This window comes from Amia ocellicauda, chromosome 7 (genome assembly GCF_036373705.1).
Source record: "Amia ocellicauda isolate fAmiCal2 chromosome 7, fAmiCal2.hap1, whole genome shotgun sequence".
NCBI classification, from domain to species: Eukaryota; Metazoa; Chordata; class Actinopteri; order Amiiformes; family Amiidae; genus Amia; species Amia ocellicauda.
In genome coordinates, this window is record NC_089856.1 from 39100964 (window position 1) to 39120849 (window position 19886).

Consider the following 19886-nt stretch of genomic DNA (forward strand, 5'->3'; position numbering starts at 1 on the left):
GAGGGGTTTCAACACACTTCTATAGGAAACTGATTGAATCGTCACTCTATCAAAGCTGCCATTGGCCCCTGTGCTCGTCACTCAAACAGGTTCCTTCCCGCTTACTGTTTTCACAGGATCTTCCTCTTTTGCCGGGAGCTAGGACTCCCACACAACCTTGCAACCCTTGGGCAGTGCTACCTTTTTCAGCTACTTACGTGGCCTAGCATAGCTGGATACTGCCAGAGGTATCAACATTATACTGGAAAAGCTGCCCCACTATCTGCAAGAAAGGTGGATCTCTTGTGGCATTCAATACAAGGAAGAACATGATCTGAAAGAGAAGCTGAGCATTAGAAAAGAACAATGTGGCATCCAATGCGTCTTCAAGGGTTGCTAAACAGGTGGAGCAGACGAAGATCACTTCAGCCACTCAGTCTTCAAGTGGATGGACAATGGACAAAAGCATGCTCTTTCCATTGAGGACAAGGTCTTCTTGGAGATAATGTACAAAGAGTTCTACCAGGACAAGAACAAAAGCTGGGTTGCTCCACTTCCCTTTAGGTGTCCGAGGCCTCCACTCCCCAACAACATTGTCTCTCCTCACTGCAATGCACTTTTTTTCTCACAGACAAAGGTAACATTCCCAAGAACAGTCCTATAGCCATGCAGTTACGATCAGACTTTGCAGGAGCAAGCAGAGACAGCAAAGAAGCCTGAGGTGCAGGAAGATCTTGGCAGCTATTCCTGTGTGTGGGAATTCAATCCTCCCTATGCATCTCACATGGGGGGTTCCTGGTAGTGGATGATTAGTGAGGAGGATACTGGATTCCATGTTGACTCGTCCTCCATAAGGTTCTGTGCACATTCATGGCTGAAATCTCCACAATTATGAATGCTATGCTGCTAGTCCCGGTCTCTACAGATCTAGACTCCCCCCTCTACTTACCCAGCTATGTTACCTACCCAAAAGATTGGAGGACCCCCTCTTTAAGGAAACTTCTCCGAGAGCAACCTCTTCAGACAGCAGGTCATTCTTCTTCTGCCCAGAAGAGACCAAAGTGGAATTTAGATGTCTTAATGATGCTAGGCGGGGAGTATTCTGCCCCCCAGTTCCTTTATTTCAGCTTTCGTTTGTGTTTGTATTTTGTATTTGGAGCCATCTAGTGGTAGTATTCATATAGCAGTAAGTAGCATGTCATAGCTTTGACCCTTGAACTGTAAACAGGAAGTAAGTTCCTTGTGTAACACATGTCTACCCTAGCGGATGTGTTCCCTCTTCTATCTGCTGCCATCCTTCTGTTTTCTGCTTGTGAAAGCATCGTCTGTAAGTGTTTATTGTTCTATTTTGTGACTGATACATTTACAGTTTGATACCAGATGTCTTATTGTTGTCACTAGTAGCATATGATAGCTGAATTTGCTATGTGTTTAGTTCACTTACAGTGTAGTAGAATTTGTTTATTTACAGTAATGTACATATCATAAGTTCATTTAGCATGTCTCAGTGAGCGATGTACATTATCTCACATTTCTGATACATTCCATTGTTGTATTATGTTGCAGTTTCACTCCTAATCCATTAATGCATCCCGGGATCTTAATAAAAGCTGCAAACTAAGGTAAATCCTGACTCTTCTGCATTTAATGAATGGAGTTTGGCTTGCTGTTAAATTGTGTCAGCACACACAACGAGAACAGTACAACAAGCATGGCAATGGAATCAAGGCACAGTCCGAGGAAATGCGCCAGCTGAGTTGGCGTCAGGTGACTCTTCTCTCAAATGACCCATAGGCCCAATTCAGAGATGGCCATGTGGTTCTGAACCTGCTCCCTGGAGTGAGAACAGACCAGTCAGTTGTCTAGATCAGGGGTTCCCAAACCTTTCCACCCAAGTACTCTTTTCCCGGCCTGAAGTTGGCTGAGTACCCCCACTGGAAAATAGCATGAGAGCATGGGAGTTCAGGGGGGTGCTCACGGCAAAATAGTGTGAGAGTAAGGGGGGGCTTACGTCAAAATAGCGTGAGAGTGGGGGGGGGGGAAGTGCAGACAGGAAAAACTTGCGAGAGTGGCTTGGGTTGACAGTATAGTCACCGAAAGGACTGATTGCTTACATCTGCCATTACATTTTATTTCTCACGCACCCCTTGGCGTCAGCCCGCGCAAGGGGTTAGCGTGATGTCCATGCACTTGGAGAAAGTGCGGTGGGCTAGCGACAGGCCGAAGGGGAAAACAGCAAACTCAAACACCCGGCCCTTGAAGGGGAAGCGGAGGAACTTCCTGTGTACCTGCGCAATGGGGATGTGAAAGTAGTAAGAGTCTTTCAGATCCACCGTGGTAAACCAGGCTTGGGACATGGTGCGCATGGTGCGCAGTTTGAGCATCTTGAAGCGCAACACCTTGAGGTGGTGGTTCAGGCACCTCAGATCCAAGATGGAGTGGAAACCGCCAGCTTCTTGGGCACTAGGAATACAATCCCTCGTCCCTCAAGGCACTTCGCGGATTGCTCATTCTCCAGAAGAGCAGCGATTTCAATGCGAAACTCCGCACACTGCAACGGGTCCCTCACTCGTGTCCACACCATGCCTGGGAAGGGGGGTGGACGTGTTTGAAACTGCAGGGAGTAGTAGGGTGATGAGCCTGGGGGGGCAACTGCCTGCCGGAAATGCATTGACAGAGGTTGGCAGGGGGAGCAGGGCTGCTGCCTGGGCTGTTGTCTGGGATCTGAGGTCGGGGGGGACTGCAATGATGGGGAAAAGGAGGAAGAGGCCTGTGTGCACCACTCATGTCTCCCTTGTCACTCTCTTGCCTGCGCAGGGGTGGCCAAAGTGTGTGGCAGCTGCAGCAGCAGGCGCAGGGGTCTCAGGGAGAGGCCGAGGTCCTACTGTCGCTTGCTGGAGTCGGGGATCAGAGGACATGATTAGACATGACATTAGCTGGAGCTAATATAAATTAATAGTTCCTGTAAAGGGTGTATTATTGTATACTTCTGTGGTGCTCCTGTGTATTTTTGCTGTAGATCACCCTTCTTGGAAAATACACACCCCCCAGACCAAAACATAACAGTAAATATTACGTTTTCCACACCAGAAAGACAGCGTTTGAGATTGTATATTCAAATCACTTAGCCAAGGCATTATTACGTAATAATAAGTACCAATTTCATTAAAAATAGTAGATGAAACATTGAAAAGAATGAACGGCAAATGTCTGATCTTGCTTCTCAGTGACCTGAACTGCATGGAATCCTCTTTACATGTCTTGGTTAAATTCTAGATAAACAGGAAAACAAAACAGAAAGTTAGCTGTAAACAGGTTTTGTTTTTTTAAAGAGAGAAAACAACAACCCTTTGTCATTGGTAATAGCCTACAAGGCATACAATAATTACACAACGGTAGGTTGTGAATCCAACCCCGGTTATCTGAAAAAGGAAGCACTGCCCAAGTGGGAGGGGTTTCTGCGCACTGCCATAGGAACCTGATCAAAACGTCACTCTATTAAAGCTGCCATTGGCCCCTGCGCTTGTCACTCAGAACTGGTCCCTTCCCACATCCTGTTCCATAAAACGTGACGTCAGCGCAGGTTTGTCTGCTTTTGCCGGGAGCTAGGACTCCCACGCAACCTTCCTTTTTCAGATAACCGGAAAGCCATCAACTCAATAGGCCAGTTAACATGGAATGGAGACAGCATTTTTGTGAGGAATGCAGGTTAGGTCGTAGCGTGACACTGGAGCCATCTCCTGCAAAACGGACACATGATGGGTGTACGGACAGGACATGTAACTTGCTCACGCGTTTTGCAGAGGTGATTGCCAGGGGAAAAAAAAAGGGTCATGGCGCAGGAGGAGGAGGGGGCGGAGGTCCACCAGCTGTCTTCCTGTCATGCGCTGTGCCGGTCTGCCGGCGGCCAGGGCGTCTAGCCGGACGCCGGACTGCTGGGGGGGGCACCTGCCTGCTGGAGCTCAGTCATTGACGGAGGTTGGCAGGAGGGCGGGGCTGTTGCCTGGGATGTGGCCTGGGAGCTGTGGTCGGGGTGGGTCCCCGCCGTTGAGCTGCAATAGGCTGCCTGCGTTGTTAGGCCTGGGGTGCAACAGGGTACACCCGAGCCAGCTGCAGGACCCGTCGAGATGGGGGCAACCATGAGGCGGGTCTTGTCCGTCTCAGGAACTCGCCTCGCCTGCGACAGCCAAAGCTGATGGCGCGCCACCACAATGGCTGCCAAGGACCGCCCCATCGGCCTTGCCTCATGACGCATCACAGTCACAAGCAAATCAGCCACTGCCGCTATCTCCAAGATAGGGGGTGGGGCTGGTGATGCGTCAGGTGCTTCAGGAGGCTCGGCCAGCTGGGCAATATATAAAGCCAGCAGGCTTTCCATGTTATAGAGGCGAGCCACTTACGCTCCGGACTCGTAAGCCCTCCCTTACAAGGGTCTCCGTAATGTTTGGACAAGTCAGGTCGCGAGGCTCCGCCAAGAGAGTCAGGAGGGAGACCAGCATGGCTATGGTGGAGTTTACCCTCGGGAAGTCCACCAAGCCTGCTTCAGCCGTGCCTTGGGTCCTGGCATAGGCCTCTCCTGCCCGAGCAAGGGCGAAGGCCATTGCCAGGTGGGGTGGTCCCAAGTTGCCCTGAGTTCGTCTAGGAAGTCTGGAAGCAGTGGAGAGCCCGTGTGGGACGCTGCGACTAGTGCCCCCTTTCGAATCTCGAGCGTGACAGGGTGGGATTGGAGTGCCAGGGGAGCTAGAGAGACTCCACAGCCCTTATATTTTTTCTTATAACTGTAGATCTTAATTAGTAGGCTACAATCTATACTTCAGACAATTAAATACCTTTCAGTAAATTTAAATATTTTAACAATAGTACATTTATACTGTAACTCAGTTAAAGTGTAGGCTACTTATTATTATTATTTTATTATTATTTATTTATTTGCATATGCCCTTATCCAGAGCAATACAAAGTGCAAAAATTCAGTACAGTTCAAAGCATAATGCAATTTACAAATTCCAATTTACATGCTTGTATAGGAAATATACTGTAAACAATAGAAGTTCTAGACCCTAGACTTACATTCAGGGGGGTCTTTGGTCTGTGTGAGAGAAGGAATAGGAGGAAATATGGTCAATATGGTCTCGAGGAGGAGAGCTCTATCACACACTTAGTTCTTTCTCTAAGACTCTCCCGCTTCCAACTCCCTGAGCGGCGCATCACCACCCCCTAATATACCCCCCCGGGTCATGTGACTCTCACCCTCCAATCGCCTCCGGCTATACCAACCCAGAGATGGGGGAAGCCACATAACCCTTCTATCCCACAAACATCCCTCCCTAGCCCAACACAATAACATCCCACATATACAAACACAAAAGCTACAATATTGTAAAGTTGTATAAGTAAATGTATTAAAAGAAGTTGTACAGATACCGCATTTGTCGGCATTTAATTAGACATGATCCATCTCCACGACCACAACTGCTGTCCAACAAGGCTATGCATATGCCAACGTTGACCATATGCCACCTGCCCGACCGCAACCAAAAGACTAATGCATGTCAAGTAAAGAAATATTTATTAAAAACAAATGTACATCCTGTAAAACTTGTACCACTAGCATGTAACAGTCCAAAAATGTCATTGGTAAATGAAGAGTTGAAACAGTTGCCCCAGTTTGGTGTAGGAATGGTATTACTGGTATTATGACTGAGTGCACTCTTGTGGCCAGAAACTCAAGCATCACTTAAAACTTGGCACAATGATTGGTGTACGTTTTGGAGAGATTTATTTAATCAAATTGGCAATAAAACGCTCACCGAGGGGATGCTTCCCATACCAGATGTCATCTGATCTTGTTTTTTATGGAAGTAGAATTATCCTTAGCTGACAATTTTTGAAATCTGGCTGTACATTCGTATGTTTGTGACATTGGGGCTGTCTTTAAGGCCACCTTGGTGATTTTTGGTCTGTAATTCTGTTGTTTGTGTCACATATTCATGGCCAGTGCCATCAGTAAGTACAGCAAAGTTATGCTTGCTTTCTTCTATAAAAAAATCTGGATCTTGAACCATACATTATAAATATACATAAACAAATAAATATTATTTTTGAATACTCATAGTTCTCTGCATGGATTGACATTTATACACAAGATGAGGAATATTGGGAAATGCTGCTCTGTAATTGGCTGGTTTCTCATATGAGATTTATAAGTTACAATAGAAATGCACAACACACTATATTTTTGTATAATTGTTTTTCCCTTGTTTTAAATTGGACATGAAGAAGGAAAATATACTTTGTGTGTTTCTAAAGACATTATAAGGATGCTGTGTATTGGTTGATTGTCGCTGCCTGCTTCTGTGTTCTCTGTTATCTCCTCTATCCTTCACAGTTGCCTTATCTGCGTCCAGACCAGGAGCCGACATCAGGTCCCTTTGGGGAGATTCAGGGTATATCCCAAGGCTTGCTAAAGGGAGGTGTTCAAACAGAGAATGTGTGTGTAAAGCTCTGTGTGTGTACGTGAGACCCCATGTCTGCCATTGTTCAGTTTTGTTTTTTTATCAACACTAAATTATTCTGAGAGAAGACCACATACATATCATTAGAATTAAGGACAAACACTTTGAAACACTAATTTTAAAATGTACAAGATGTACAGCTTACTTTTAAAACATGGGCATTCTTCTACCAAGCAATATGACTATTTTCCTCCCAATATTCCCCTAAGGAATATACTGTAGTACAAAGTATGAAGCATTAAAATTATTATTTCCTACCCCTATTGACTTATGAAAAACAAGCAGATTGACTTCAGTGTCACTTTAATTATCCAGTTTCAAGTCATTACTTGCAATATCCCAGATGACTTCAACAGAGTGGTGCAGTTGCATCATACGTTTGTGTGCATTGTCGTCTTTATCTCACACGTTTCCCAAATAACATGAATCTCAGTCCCCTGTGGCAAACATATTTGCTCAATGCTAGGATCTTAATTTAATTTGTGTTCCAAAATATAGCCCATTTAAGTGAACTAAAATAACTCATTACATGCATTAAAAAGGTTTTTGTTAATGTATGTTTTTTATTCTTTTTTTGTATTTTTATTTTTTTAGAAACCAGTCTAGTTCTAGGTATGTGGAATAAAAGTGTATACATTAATCATTTCAGGTGTACTCTTTATAGTGGTATAATTTTACACAGGGATAGGTTCCACCTATAGTTTCTGCTTACAGATCAATTCAAAATATCTGCTTTGTCATTATGCATTTGAACTAATGACTGGTCATGTCTTTTGAATTAATGAGGTGTAGATAAAATAGCAAAGACAAATCATTGCTTTCTGTTGGGTTTAAGGGATATACAGTTAACTGTGTTCTTTGGGGGGTTGCCCAATTACGAACACGTTCCTGCTTGCACATTTTAATAGCTGATCAAATAGATTATGCCTTATATAAGAAATGTTTTTTGCACAGAAAGCAGACTCTGTGTGTTAGCTGCTCTCCTTGTCTGTCTGTTTCTGTCATTTTTTCTTTATTTCTGTTGATCTGCCTTCCATCCTCCCCTCTTCCCATCTGTCCAAAGAATGAACCTTTATGCCTGGCTCTATTTTTCTTTCATATTTCATCGGAATGTATTTAGAGCGCAGCAATCCACATGCAAGCTACATGGAAAGTCAGGCTTAAAAAGACTTTACAGAAATGGAGACTTAACTATTGGAGGATTATTCCCTGTCCATACTAGAGTAGTTCTACCTGACAAATCATTTAAATATAAACCACAATTGTCAAAATGTGAAGGGTAAGTGAAACCTTCAGAAATGTATATGTATTTACAATTCTGCATTTATGTATGCATATTGGACATTAATGAAGACCAAAAAGTATTGTATATTATGAAAAATCAATTACAAAATGACTGCAGTTACAAAACAAACAAAAATGATGAATTTAGATATTTATAAAAACAAAGTTTTATTTTGTAATTTTTCCCACAATTAGGTTTGATATCAGGGGGTATCGCTGGGTGCAGGCAATGATTTTTGCCGTGGAAGAAATCAATAACAACACAGAACTTCTCCCCACCATCACACTGGGTTACACCATCGCTGACACCTGCCTGACACAGCTGAGTACCCTGGGGGCGGCCATGGCGCTTGTGACAGGAGAGAGGGACACCGTGTCTGGCTTGGGGTGTGGGCGAGCTCCAGAGGTCCCTGTCATTATTGGGGATGCCAGTTCTTCTGGATCTATGGTTGTTGCCAGAACGCTGGGAGTCTACTCTATACCCATGGTGAGATGATGTGCCTGCAGGTTGTCTTGCATGAGAGAATGTCATTATGAATGTAGTGGCTCAGGTGTTATGAACGGGATGTGTTTGTTTGTTTTCTATTTTGCCAATGCTTAAACAAAAATTACTGTAAATAATGCGTTTTCATTATGAAATTGCCAAAGCAGAACTCATCCCCATCAATCTGTATCTGTTTTACAGGTGAGCTACCTTGCCTCTTGTGCGTGTCTCAGTGACAAAACTAATTTTCCAGCATTTTTCAGAACAGCTCCGAGTGATTATTTTCAAGCCAGGGCAATGGCCAAATTACTGAAACTCTTTGGCTGGACGTGGGTTGGAGTGATAGCAGGAGATGGTGACTATGGTAAATTAGGAATACAGATATTTCAAGAAGAAGTGAAAAAGTTTGATGTGTGTATTGCTTTCTCTGAAATCATTCCCAAGGTCTATTCCAAAGAGAATATCTTGCATATCATCAAAACAATAAAGGAGTCGTCAGCAAAAGTTATGGTTACTTTTGCCATTGAGTCTGAGTCTTACATCTCTTCTTTGCTGGAGGAAGTTGTAAGTCAAAACATCACTGATAAACAGTGGGTTGCTACAGAAGCATGGATTATATCCTCACTTGTTTCAACCCAGAGGAATCTACAAGCCCTGGAAGGGACTATAGGCTTTGCACTGAGAAAGGCAGAAATTAAAGGTCTGAGGTCATTCCTGTGCAGAATTCACCCTGAATCAGACCCAACTGATCCGTTCATCACTGAATTTTGGGAAGCAGTGTTTGGTTGCTCTCTAGATCAGAGTGTGAGTTCCTCCCCAACATCACTATCATCCAAGCCAAAGTGTACAGGAGCAGAAAACTTGGAAAGCGTGGAAAGCACATATAATGATGTCTCACAATTAAGAACTACCTACAATGTGTACAAAGCTGTTTACACAATAGCACATGCTGTTCATGACATGCTTTCCTGTAGCCCTGGAGAAGGTCCTTTTGAGAATGGATCATGCCCAGACATCACTCACCTCCAGCCATGGCAGGTATGAGTCCATCTACAGGATACCAGGCTGAGTTTGACCACAACAACAATTATACAGATTAAACTCTAAGCTTAAAGTAATTCATTTTATGAATGTTTTATGTACATTTTCCTCTGTAGCTTATTCACTATCTCAAAAGAGTAAATGCTATAACCCCTGCAGGGGAGGAGGTATACTTTGATGAGAATGGAGATTCTGTGCCATCGTATGATATTATCAACTGGCAGAGGAAGGAAGACGGCTCAGTGAAATATGTGAAAGTTGGCCAGTTTGATGCAGCAGAAGGATCTGAGAACAAGTTCAATATTGATGAAGAAAAACTTGTTTGGGGTGGAGGTCAAAGTAAGGTAAGGCTGGATACATGTAGAAATGGAAAATAAGTAGAATTCAGTTTGCTGGAGGCACTATAGCCTGTGAATAGATTGTTTTACAAAATAGAAGGATTTATTGTCAAATTGGAAAGCTAATATATATCTAAATTGTACTTGTGAGATTACTTAGATTGGGAAGAAGTCATATTTCCATATACCTTTGTTGAATTGAACTTTGTGCAATGTATTAACTATGATGTGTTTCTGGATGTTGTGGTTGTAATGCAGTGAACAGGAGCCCTACTGCATGTGTAAAATAATTAAATAAATACATGAAATAATGTTGCCAATAATGAAGTAGATTAATAAAACAGAACGATGGAAAAAGATAACCAGTTTTAATTATAAAATAAATTGCTGGTATTCTGACATACATACTGACTACATAGCTGTGTTGCATACCAGAAAAAAATGCCAACCACAAGTTTACATTCATAAAGATTCAATTCAGTAAAGTGAATACAGGATAAAACACATTATACTTTGTTGTTTTCATCAGATATAACATTGGGGGGTGGAATAAACTACTATTTAAAAATAACTCCTATTTAAATACATAATACTAATTATGTATTTAATTATGTATACTAATAGTAGATATGAAGAGTCAATACAGATTGAGTTTACACTGTCAACAGTCATATTCAAAATGACAGTATTGCCTTTCCAAATAAAATGTAATTTTTTAGAGATTTTAAATCAAATGTGAGATCACAAGGTAAAATGTACACAATTCCTGCTTATATTTCAGTCCACAGGAGCCCTGTCTCAGTGTAACAGGTGTTTGGTTTCACCTCTCAGGTTCCTCGGTCAGTGTGTTCTGAGAGCTGTGCCCCAGGTACATGGAAAGCTGTTCAGAAAGGAAGGCCAGTCTGCTGCTTTGACTGTCTGCCTTGTGCTGATGGAGAAATTAGCAACATCACAGGTACACTGCTACTGAGCAGCTGAACTATCATCTACTGCTTTTGACATAATGCTGTAACAGAAACATAACACTTTTATTATCCTTTTCCAAAATTGCTAATCATTTGGTGGTGTTGTTGTTTTGTAGGTGCAGTACAGTGTGAGAAGTGTCCATCCAGTCATTGGCCAAATGCAGAGAAAACCAAGTGTGTTCCAAAAGAAACTGAATACCTGTCTTTTGAAGAGACCATGGGAATGTTCATCACAGTGATTTCAGTGTGTGGAGCTGTTATTACAGTTTGCATTATTGGCATCTTCTTTTACTTCAGAGACACACCCATTGTGAAGGCGAATAACTCTGAGCTGAGCTTCCTGCTCCTGTTCTCCCTGGTGCTTTGTTTCCTGTGCTCGCTTGCTTTCATTGGCCGGCCCCTGCCCTGGTCCTGCAAGCTGCGCCACACAGCGTTCGGAATCAGCTTTGTCCTCTGTATCTCCTGTGTTCTGAGTAAGACTGTTGTTGTGCTGATGGCTTTTCAGGCCACACTTCCTGGCAGCAATATCATGAGGTATTTTGGTCCTCCACAACAAAGAGCAGGCATTTTCTGCTGCACGCTGGGGCAGGTTCTGATCTGTGTGCTGTGGCTCACGCTGTCGCCACCTTATCCATCACAAGACCTGGGACAGAGTGCCAAAATTATTCTGCAGTGCAGTCTGGGCTCTGTGCTTGGGTTTGCCTGTGTTCTGGGCTACATTGGCTGTTTGGCCTGTGTGTGCTTTATCCTGGCATTTTTAGCCAGGAAGCTTCCAGACAACTTCAACGAAGCCAAGTTCATCACTTTCAGTATGCTCATCTTTTGTGTGGTTTGGGTAACTTTCATACCAGCCTATGTTAGTTCTCCAGGAAAGTACACAGTTGCTGTAGAGATATTTGCCATTTTGTCATCCAGCTACAGTCTTCTTGTGTGCATTTTTGTCCCGAAATGTTACATTATCTTGCTGAAGCCTGAGCAGAATACAAAAAAGCAGCTGATGGGCAAAGTGGCAAAGTATTGAAATCTCTGTATATAAAGATTTAAGTATGTGGTATATGTGTATATCCTTCTATATAATTATAGCCTCTTATCTGTAATGAATGGAGCTGTAGTATAGTAAGTTATATTTTGAACTTGCTTCAAATATGACACAAAAATATTCCTTTATTTTGTGGCATGAATTATAATTTACACAAGCCCGTCATGGAGAATCATGAATTCTTATTTATGTATTTAATATGGCTTATTATCTTTATAGTTATAGTACATTTAAAAGAGGCCAATGGTTATTAATGTTGTTTTTCATTTTCACATTCCTCCTACACAGGACATCTTTCCTGTGTTGCCCTGTATGTCTACACCTCATGTTGCTTTTGAAATTATTGAAAATGTTACTTCAATCCAAGTTTACCTTGATTACATTACATTTTCTTTAATTGCATTTTGACTGTCAGGGCAAATAAAAGAATAAATGATTTGCAATAAAGTGACTTTCCTTAATTAATTGCACCAGTCATTTGAATTCAAGAATGTGTCATCAGACACAGGAATATATATATATATATATATATATATATATATATATATATATATATATATATATATATATATAGTTCCTCATCTTCATAAGCCTTTGTCTATCCACTGCTGGATGAATGGCTCCACAAGATGCTTCAATTTGTTTAGATTTACAGTGTCCTTTAATGTCCTGGTTCTTCCAAATGTACTGCATTATTTTTTTTACTTTTGCATAAGATGTCAATTTGTGCTGATTTGTTGGCCAAGGTAGATATAACCATCGATTTCTTCAAGTATCTTTTGAGGTATTTATATCTAAGTTTTACAACCAATTTTTTTTTTCCAGTTCCCCATAAAATTTGTCACAGATCTTGGGACACCCATGCAACACACTGATATAAGAGAAACACAGTAATCCCTCGAGATAAGCAACAGTTCTATTCCTGGAAAATGTTACATAGATATGGAGCACTATCACACAGTAAACAATGGAAATGTGATGATATGCATTACTATTTTATACATCTCTATTACATGGTAATGAAAGATTTTTCAATCAATACTTTATACAGTTACAACCATTAGTGGCCCTATGATTCAGCCTAGGCCCACCCAATTTGATCATTGGCCCACCCTAAAATAACTGAAACAATGTTATTTCAATCTTACGATATTTTGTAGAAAGCAACACAAAAAAGTCTTGATGAATACATACAAATATTAGAAAATTAATTAAAATTAATTTCATATTGATTGTTCAAAAACTACACAGTATGCTAGGTGTGAGGGGGTAATGCATCTGAGTATGCTTTTCAACAGTATTGAAAATGTCAATCCACATCAATATGTATGCTTTTGTATTAATATTAAAAGCAACGACTTTTGGAGCCTCTGGATTGTAAAAAAAATAACATAATGACAAACAATCAAACCATACTAAAAAGTGACTGCTGAGCAGTAAGGTGACATTATACTTCAAATGCAGTTGCATGACTCTCCCTTTGCATTTCATTAGACAATTATCCTTACTATATTACGTATAGGTCTAAGTAGTTTTAGTAGCCTATAATTGCAATGCACTCATGTTTATTTGCAAACTATGTGGGAATTTGCAGATTTCCAATAATCTCCCTATTGTTGTACATTACATGTAATAAAATCATAAATTTACCAATTAAATATAAATACATTACAATTAGGCCTATGTGTTTTCATAGGGGAGTGTTTATGTAAATTAGCTTTATAATAGGACCTGCTAACCTCAAGGCTCATTCATCCTCAGTTTTTTCATGTAATTTCCTCAGACTTCCACAGATAACTGTTAACATTTTGGTTAGTACTAATTGTGTTTATTTATTATTTAATTCTTAATTTAATTACACATCAGAAATCATAATTATTTGTAGATTTTTGTAGTGTAAATGTATAACTTTAAAGAACATAAGAACATAAGAAAGTTTACAAACGAGAGGAGGCCATTCGACCCATCGTGCTTGTTTGGTGTCCATTAATAACTGAGGATCCAAGGATCCTATCCAGTCTATCTTAAAATGTTCTCAAACTTTCAGCTTCTACCACATTGCTGGGGAGTTTGTTCCAGATTGTGACAACTCTCTGTGTGAACTCTCTGTGTAAATAATGTGAAAAAATAATAAACATCCCTGTACTATACATAAAAGGAAAAATTGTTAAGAGGTCTATTGTATATATTGGATGTTTATTTTATTGTCAAGTATATGACATGTTAAATTATTTTTATTAATGTTATTAATAGTAAATTAATATACATATTAAAAAAAGATATATTTGAGAGTTTAATAAAACGTGGTTAACATAAGCACATAGTTAGATTTAAAAATGTGAGAGTCGGTTCTTATTTGAGTCAAGCATTGTATTTCTTGTCTAGTAAATTGGCTTATAAAAGTATTTACTTTCAGTAATACAAAATGTGTGCAATATTTTGACTAGTGTGCTGGAAGCAAGATTCAGTTCTAATCAGAATTTATTACATGCGCATGGGTAAAACAGCAAAACACAACAAGAAGTATTAAGCAAGTTTCTCTCTTGCCTTCTGCGAAACATTTTTATTAATGTGCTCAGTATTTTATTGTGATTTTATTATTACTTTGAACTATTCAGTGTTTTCTTCTGTGATCGTGCCTTTTTCTTGTTTTACTCTGATAATATTGTATTATTCAGTTATTCTCCCATCTCTCTACCTGAATAGTTTGTTAAGCCTACTGCTTTTCTGCCAGATTCTCTGTGCCAGAGAAATGTTACATTATTTTTTCTGTAGTCCTACCAGCTGCAGCATGTGGCTAACGCTTCAATACTTCAGTGCTGCTGTAAAACTACTTCTGTAGCTCATCTCAAAGCACAACAATAGTATGAACTACCTGCCCCATGACCTTAATTATTGTCCAAATATACCTTCAGTCGTCAAAATATGAGTCCAGAACGTTTTATAGTCTGTTCCATATTTATAATGAATGTATGATCATGAATGGCGTTGGAGATACTGCTGATTAAGTGTTTGGTTTAGTAAAAGTCTGTACAACAGTTAGAGATGGGTTTGGTGCTCTTATTACATTGGTGTAGGAATCCCACTGTCATGTCATATTCATCATATACTGGAGAAAACAAGCCGTTCCTCCCAAGAGATTGCATAAAGACCCAGCTGTTCATTGATAATTGAAATCTGCTCTCAGGAGCCTATCAGGCATGCCATTTGAGCACAGCACCATTGTCCTGAGCATCAGAAGTTACAGAAATAAAAATACAATATCTTGCAATATGTTAATTTCACACTTTTTTTCATTATCGGTAATGTGTAACTTTAATGTCAAAATGTGTGTGTCTACCCCATTACATAATTAAGAAAACAAAGAGAACTTTGCACTTCAATACAATTTTTACAACATAGCCTATGGCTACGTATCAGATTTAATCAACTAATTGGATACTTTATTTTATATCTTTAATTACCTTGCTTTATTGATCCATAATATTAAATACTCAGGACCCCCTTGGTGTCAAATATTTAGGAAGAGATGCACTTTAGTTGACACCAAATGCCATTGTTTTGGTCATTATAATTTATTCAAAATTAGTACATGCTAATTGATCATGAATGTTGTACAGAAGAAATAAGAAGAAGACAAAGTAGAAGAATATATGCTAAATATTGTAGTAACCTTCCTAGGAGTCAGTAACAATCAAGCAAAGTGAATATTTCCCAGGTTTGGATCTATTGGAAGAAATTCCTATTCTGGTGTTTTCAGATGTAAATTTGTAAAACAATAATTTTATATCAAAAGCTTAAAAAACAGGATGATTGAAGTTTGTGTTACAGAGCACAATGATTTTTGAATGCTTGTGATATAGTTTTTTCTCTTTGTGCTTCCCTCATGTAAATGGAAATCCAAAAACAATAATTTCTTTATCCTTGGATAAGGTACTACAAAAAACAACATTTTTAGTTTTGACTCATATACAAATATCAGTGTAGAGTTATATAAGTATTGTAATACAACTGATTGAAAATTGTTGAAAAGCTAATGAATAAAAATAATGGGATGAAACTAATTCCTTTACCTATTTTTGCACAGCCTCCAGCTTAATTACCAAATATATATTGTTTAAATGTGTGTATTAATCAGTCTTCAACAGTTGTTTTTGCCCTTTTGTTTGGAGCATGAACATCACAGGGTATGTGTGTAGGGGGGGGGGGGTTGGCTTTGTTACCGGGAAAGTCACATTGTAAGATTATGATTTATGATCTTAATTTCCCTGAAGGTCAAAATCTAATGAATGAAACCTTATAAATTCCAGATAGCAGGGCAGATTTGAATCTTCAGAATGAAACTTCAACATTGCCTGAACTTTGTCACTCTGGTGTTTTGCTGGCTGGGAGCTGGAGAAGATACATGTGAGCTCAGAGAAGACTTTGATATGATCACACATCATAAGGAAGGTCATGTTGTTCTGGGAGGGATGTTTCCAATTCACTCCAAAGGCATCAATGAGTTGCAGGCTTACAGGGAGAAGCCAGGAAAGAAACAATGTAGGGGGTGAGTGAGATGACCATATGCAACACAAATGTCCCCTGTGCAAGGAAGACAAAATGAAAACTTATGAGTCCTGCTGTGACAAACCATAGCCTCTTTACATTTGAATTTTTAATCCTGATAACTTAAAAAGGATATACTGTATTTACTTCAGTAGTGTGAAATGAAGAATCAACAAAACTATACAATTACATGAATATATATGTGTGTGTGTGTGTATACTTGTTTTATAGAAAAAGATTGAATGTTTAAATATTTGGGCTTAGTTTTAATTTCAGGGTGTTTCGATGGTCCCAAGCAATGATTTTCTTCATAGAGGAAATAAACAGAAACAAAACTCTTTTACCCAATGTCACACTTGGATACGCTTTGTATGACAACTGTGGAATTGAAGTCCAGTCAATGAAAACAGCATTATCAATGATAACTCTTCCACTGAAAAATGGGGAAAAGGTGTGCCATGAAAATCCATCTATACCAATAATAATAGGGGACTCTGGATCTTCTCTTTCAATGGCGATATCCAGACTACTGAATCTGTTCAAAGTTCCTTTGGTGAGTATGCAATAATTCATCTGAATATTCAAGAATCAGCTTTTGAAATTATATATTGAGATGGGCCTGAAAATACTTGAAATATGTGATGTTCTGTGTGTCTATGCCTGTGTTTTCCCCTAGGATTGCAGGGGTATTTTTTTTATGTAACTGGTCATCATTTTGGATTCTTCTAATCCCATTTCGTGTAATTTTCAGATCAGTTATTTTGCATCTTGCGCTTGTCTCAGTGACAAACTCCAGTTCCCTTACTTCTTTCGGACCATTCCAAATGACGCCAATCAGGCCAGGGCTCTAGCCTACCTGGTCCAGTACTTCGGCTGGAACTGGGTTGGGACCATTGGGGCTGATGATGACTATGGTCAGGTTGGAATTCAGATGTTCATCGATGAAGTGACACGCCTGGGTGTCTGCATAGCTTATAGACTGGTCATCCCAAAGGTGGCCTCCATGGAAAAGATCCTGGAAATTGTTCGAACCATCAAAGAGTCCACAGCCAAGGTTATTGTCGCATTTTCCATCGAGGAGGACATCTATCCTATCATTCAAGAGATTGTACGCCAAAACATCACAGACAAACAGTGGGTAGCAAGTGAAGCCTGGGTCACATCAACCTTAATCTCTGTGAAGGAAAATGCTCTTTCTCTGGCTGGCACAATCGGCTTCGCAATTCAAAGGGCAGAAATGCCAGAGCTGAAAGATTTCCTTCAGAGTCTTAATCCTCTGTCAAAACCTGACAACCCGTTTGCCAGAGAGTTCTGGGAAGCACAGTTTCAGTGCACAAAAGGATTCGATATCTTGCCGACAGCACCTATGCATTACAATAAGACCTGCACAGGAACTGAAAGAATAGAGGACAAGACAAGTATCTACAACGATGTGTCACAGCTTAGAGTGACCTACAACGTGCACAAAGCTGTGTACGCTGTAGCCCATGCTTTACACAATTTACAAGCCTGTGAGAATGGTAAAGGACCATTTCAGAATAAAACATGTGGCGACATTTATAATCTACAGCCATGGCAGGTAAAGTGTTTCTATATGTGTGAAAGACAGGGCCAAATGAAAAGGTAAAATCAATGCAGTTTTACATCTAATCCAAAGAAAAAACAATTTACAAATGAAGGTGTTAACAAAAAACTAAAACAAAAAAAAAACTCATGAAGGTGTTTCACTCCCCCAGGTCATGCACTATCTTCAAGAAGTCAGATACACAAACCGCTTTGGTGATGTGGTGCACTTTGACAAATATGGTGATCCAGTGGCAGTCTATGATATCATAAACTGGCAAAGGAATGCAGATGGATCTATTAAGTATGTGACAATCGGACACTTTGATTCATCTCTGCTATTAGCAGAGCAACTTCTCTTCAATAAAAATTACATTATTTGGAATAGGGAAAAGAATGAGGTGAGTAGAATATAAACTTCAATACTCTCTCTGTCTTTATATATATATATATATATATATATATATATATATATATTAAAATTACAGATACTATAAAAGTGAATGTACATGTTGGACAGGTCCCTAAGTCAGTGTGCACAGAAAGCTGCCCAGCCGGCTACAGGAAAGCCACTCGTGTGGGACAGCCTGTATGCTGCTATGACTGTGTCTTCTGTGCTGATGGAACAATTACCAATATGACAGGTAAGTACAGACAGTTTCATCATTACAGTGCTACTCTACAAGAGCCTATTATACATTTCCTTTCCCTTCAGATCAAGCAGAGTGCATTCAGTGCCCTGTGGATTTCTGGTCCAGTGAGAACAGAACCAGCTGTGTTGTTAAAGACACCGAATACCTCTCCTACTCAGGGGCCTTTGGAATCGCATTAGCCACCATTTCCATATTGGGTGTCTTCCTAACAATGGCTGTGGCAGCCATTTTCCTGAAGCACAAAGACACCCCGATCGTGCGGGCCAACAACTCGGAGCTGAGCTTCCTCCTGCTTTTCTCTCTGGGCTGCTGCTTCCTGTGCGCACTGACTTTCATCGGCCACCCCACAGGATGGACCTGCTGCTTAAGACACACTTCATTCGGTATCAGTTTTGCCCTGTGTCTTTCCTGCGTTCTCAGTAAAACTGCTGTGGTGCTTATGGCTTTCAGAGCCACCCTCCCGGGGAATAACATTGCAAAATGGTTTGGCCCCGTGCAACAGAGACTTAGTGTATTTGCCTGTGCATCTGCTCAAATTATAGTGTGCCTTGTGTGGCTGGCAGTTTCTCCTCCAGTTGAAGTGAAAAACACCTGGCTTTATAAAGACAGGATTATTGTGGAATGTGATATGGGTTCTGTGACTTTTTTTTGTTTTGTTCTGGGGTATATTGGGTGTCTTGCGTGTTGCTGTTTTCTCCTTGCTTTTATGGCTCGGAAGTTGCCCGATAATTTCAATGAAGCCAAACTGATCACGTTTAGTATGCTAATATTCTGCGCCGTGTGGATCACCTTCATCCCAGCTTATATGAGCTCCCCTGGAAAATACACTGTAGCAGTAGAAATATTTGCTATTTTGTCATCAACCTTTGGTGTGCTGCTCTGTATCTTTGTTCCTAAATGCTACATAATCATTTTCCTTCCTAAGAGGAATTCTAAAAAATACCTCATACCCCAAACTAAGTCAGGAAAGTGATGTTCCTTTTTTGTGAAGAAATGATGTTACATATTAAATCTATACATATTATGGTTACATATTAAATATATTATTCATGTTATTATTGTTTCATTTACATTTTCTTATTGCATGTCTTACACAATCATTCTCAATTCTGGTCTTTAAAGAAGCAATCATGTATTGAACAAAAACTCACCCAATGGATAAGCAGTGATCTCAGTATGAGCAATTGTATGTATATATATTATTCTTTTCATTTTTGTGTTTGTGTTTCTATATTATTAATGCAAATACATGAGTCAAGGCATGTCTTTTGCCCATATGTCTCAAAATTGTCAGGTCAACACTAATTCACCACCAAAGCACATTATTGCGAGCCAGTCCCCAGAATGATCAAACGAGAATGTTGATAATTACTTTATTAATGGAATAAACATCTTAATTCAAGTTTATACCACTTTATATAAACTCAAAGAGAAACGCAGTAGTTTTTGTGTACCACTAGAGTCTGCTGCTTGACTG

General features: G+C 39.9%; 2 protein-coding genes across 2 annotated transcripts; both read left to right on the forward strand.

The window, feature by feature from the left end:
- Positions 1-5969: 5969 nt before the first annotated feature.
- Positions 5970-11627, forward strand: LOC136753945 (extracellular calcium-sensing receptor-like). Its single transcript, XM_066710323.1, has 9 exons — positions 5970-5985; positions 6368-6425; positions 7089-7106; positions 7974-8265; positions 8464-8673; positions 8707-9300; positions 9420-9647; positions 10473-10596; positions 10723-11627. Exons 1-9 carry the CDS (start codon positions 5970-5972, stop codon positions 11625-11627), a joined length of 2445 nt encoding a protein of 814 aa, XP_066566420.1.
- A 4490-nt stretch (positions 11628-16117) lies between these two features.
- On the forward strand, positions 16118-19382 carry LOC136753946 (extracellular calcium-sensing receptor-like). Its single transcript, XM_066710324.1, has 6 exons — positions 16118-16194; positions 16458-16746; positions 16945-17772; positions 17930-18157; positions 18277-18400; positions 18472-19382. Exons 1-6 carry the CDS (start codon positions 16118-16120, stop codon positions 19380-19382), a joined length of 2457 nt encoding a protein of 818 aa, XP_066566421.1.
- Positions 19383-19886: the final 504 nt, after the last annotated feature.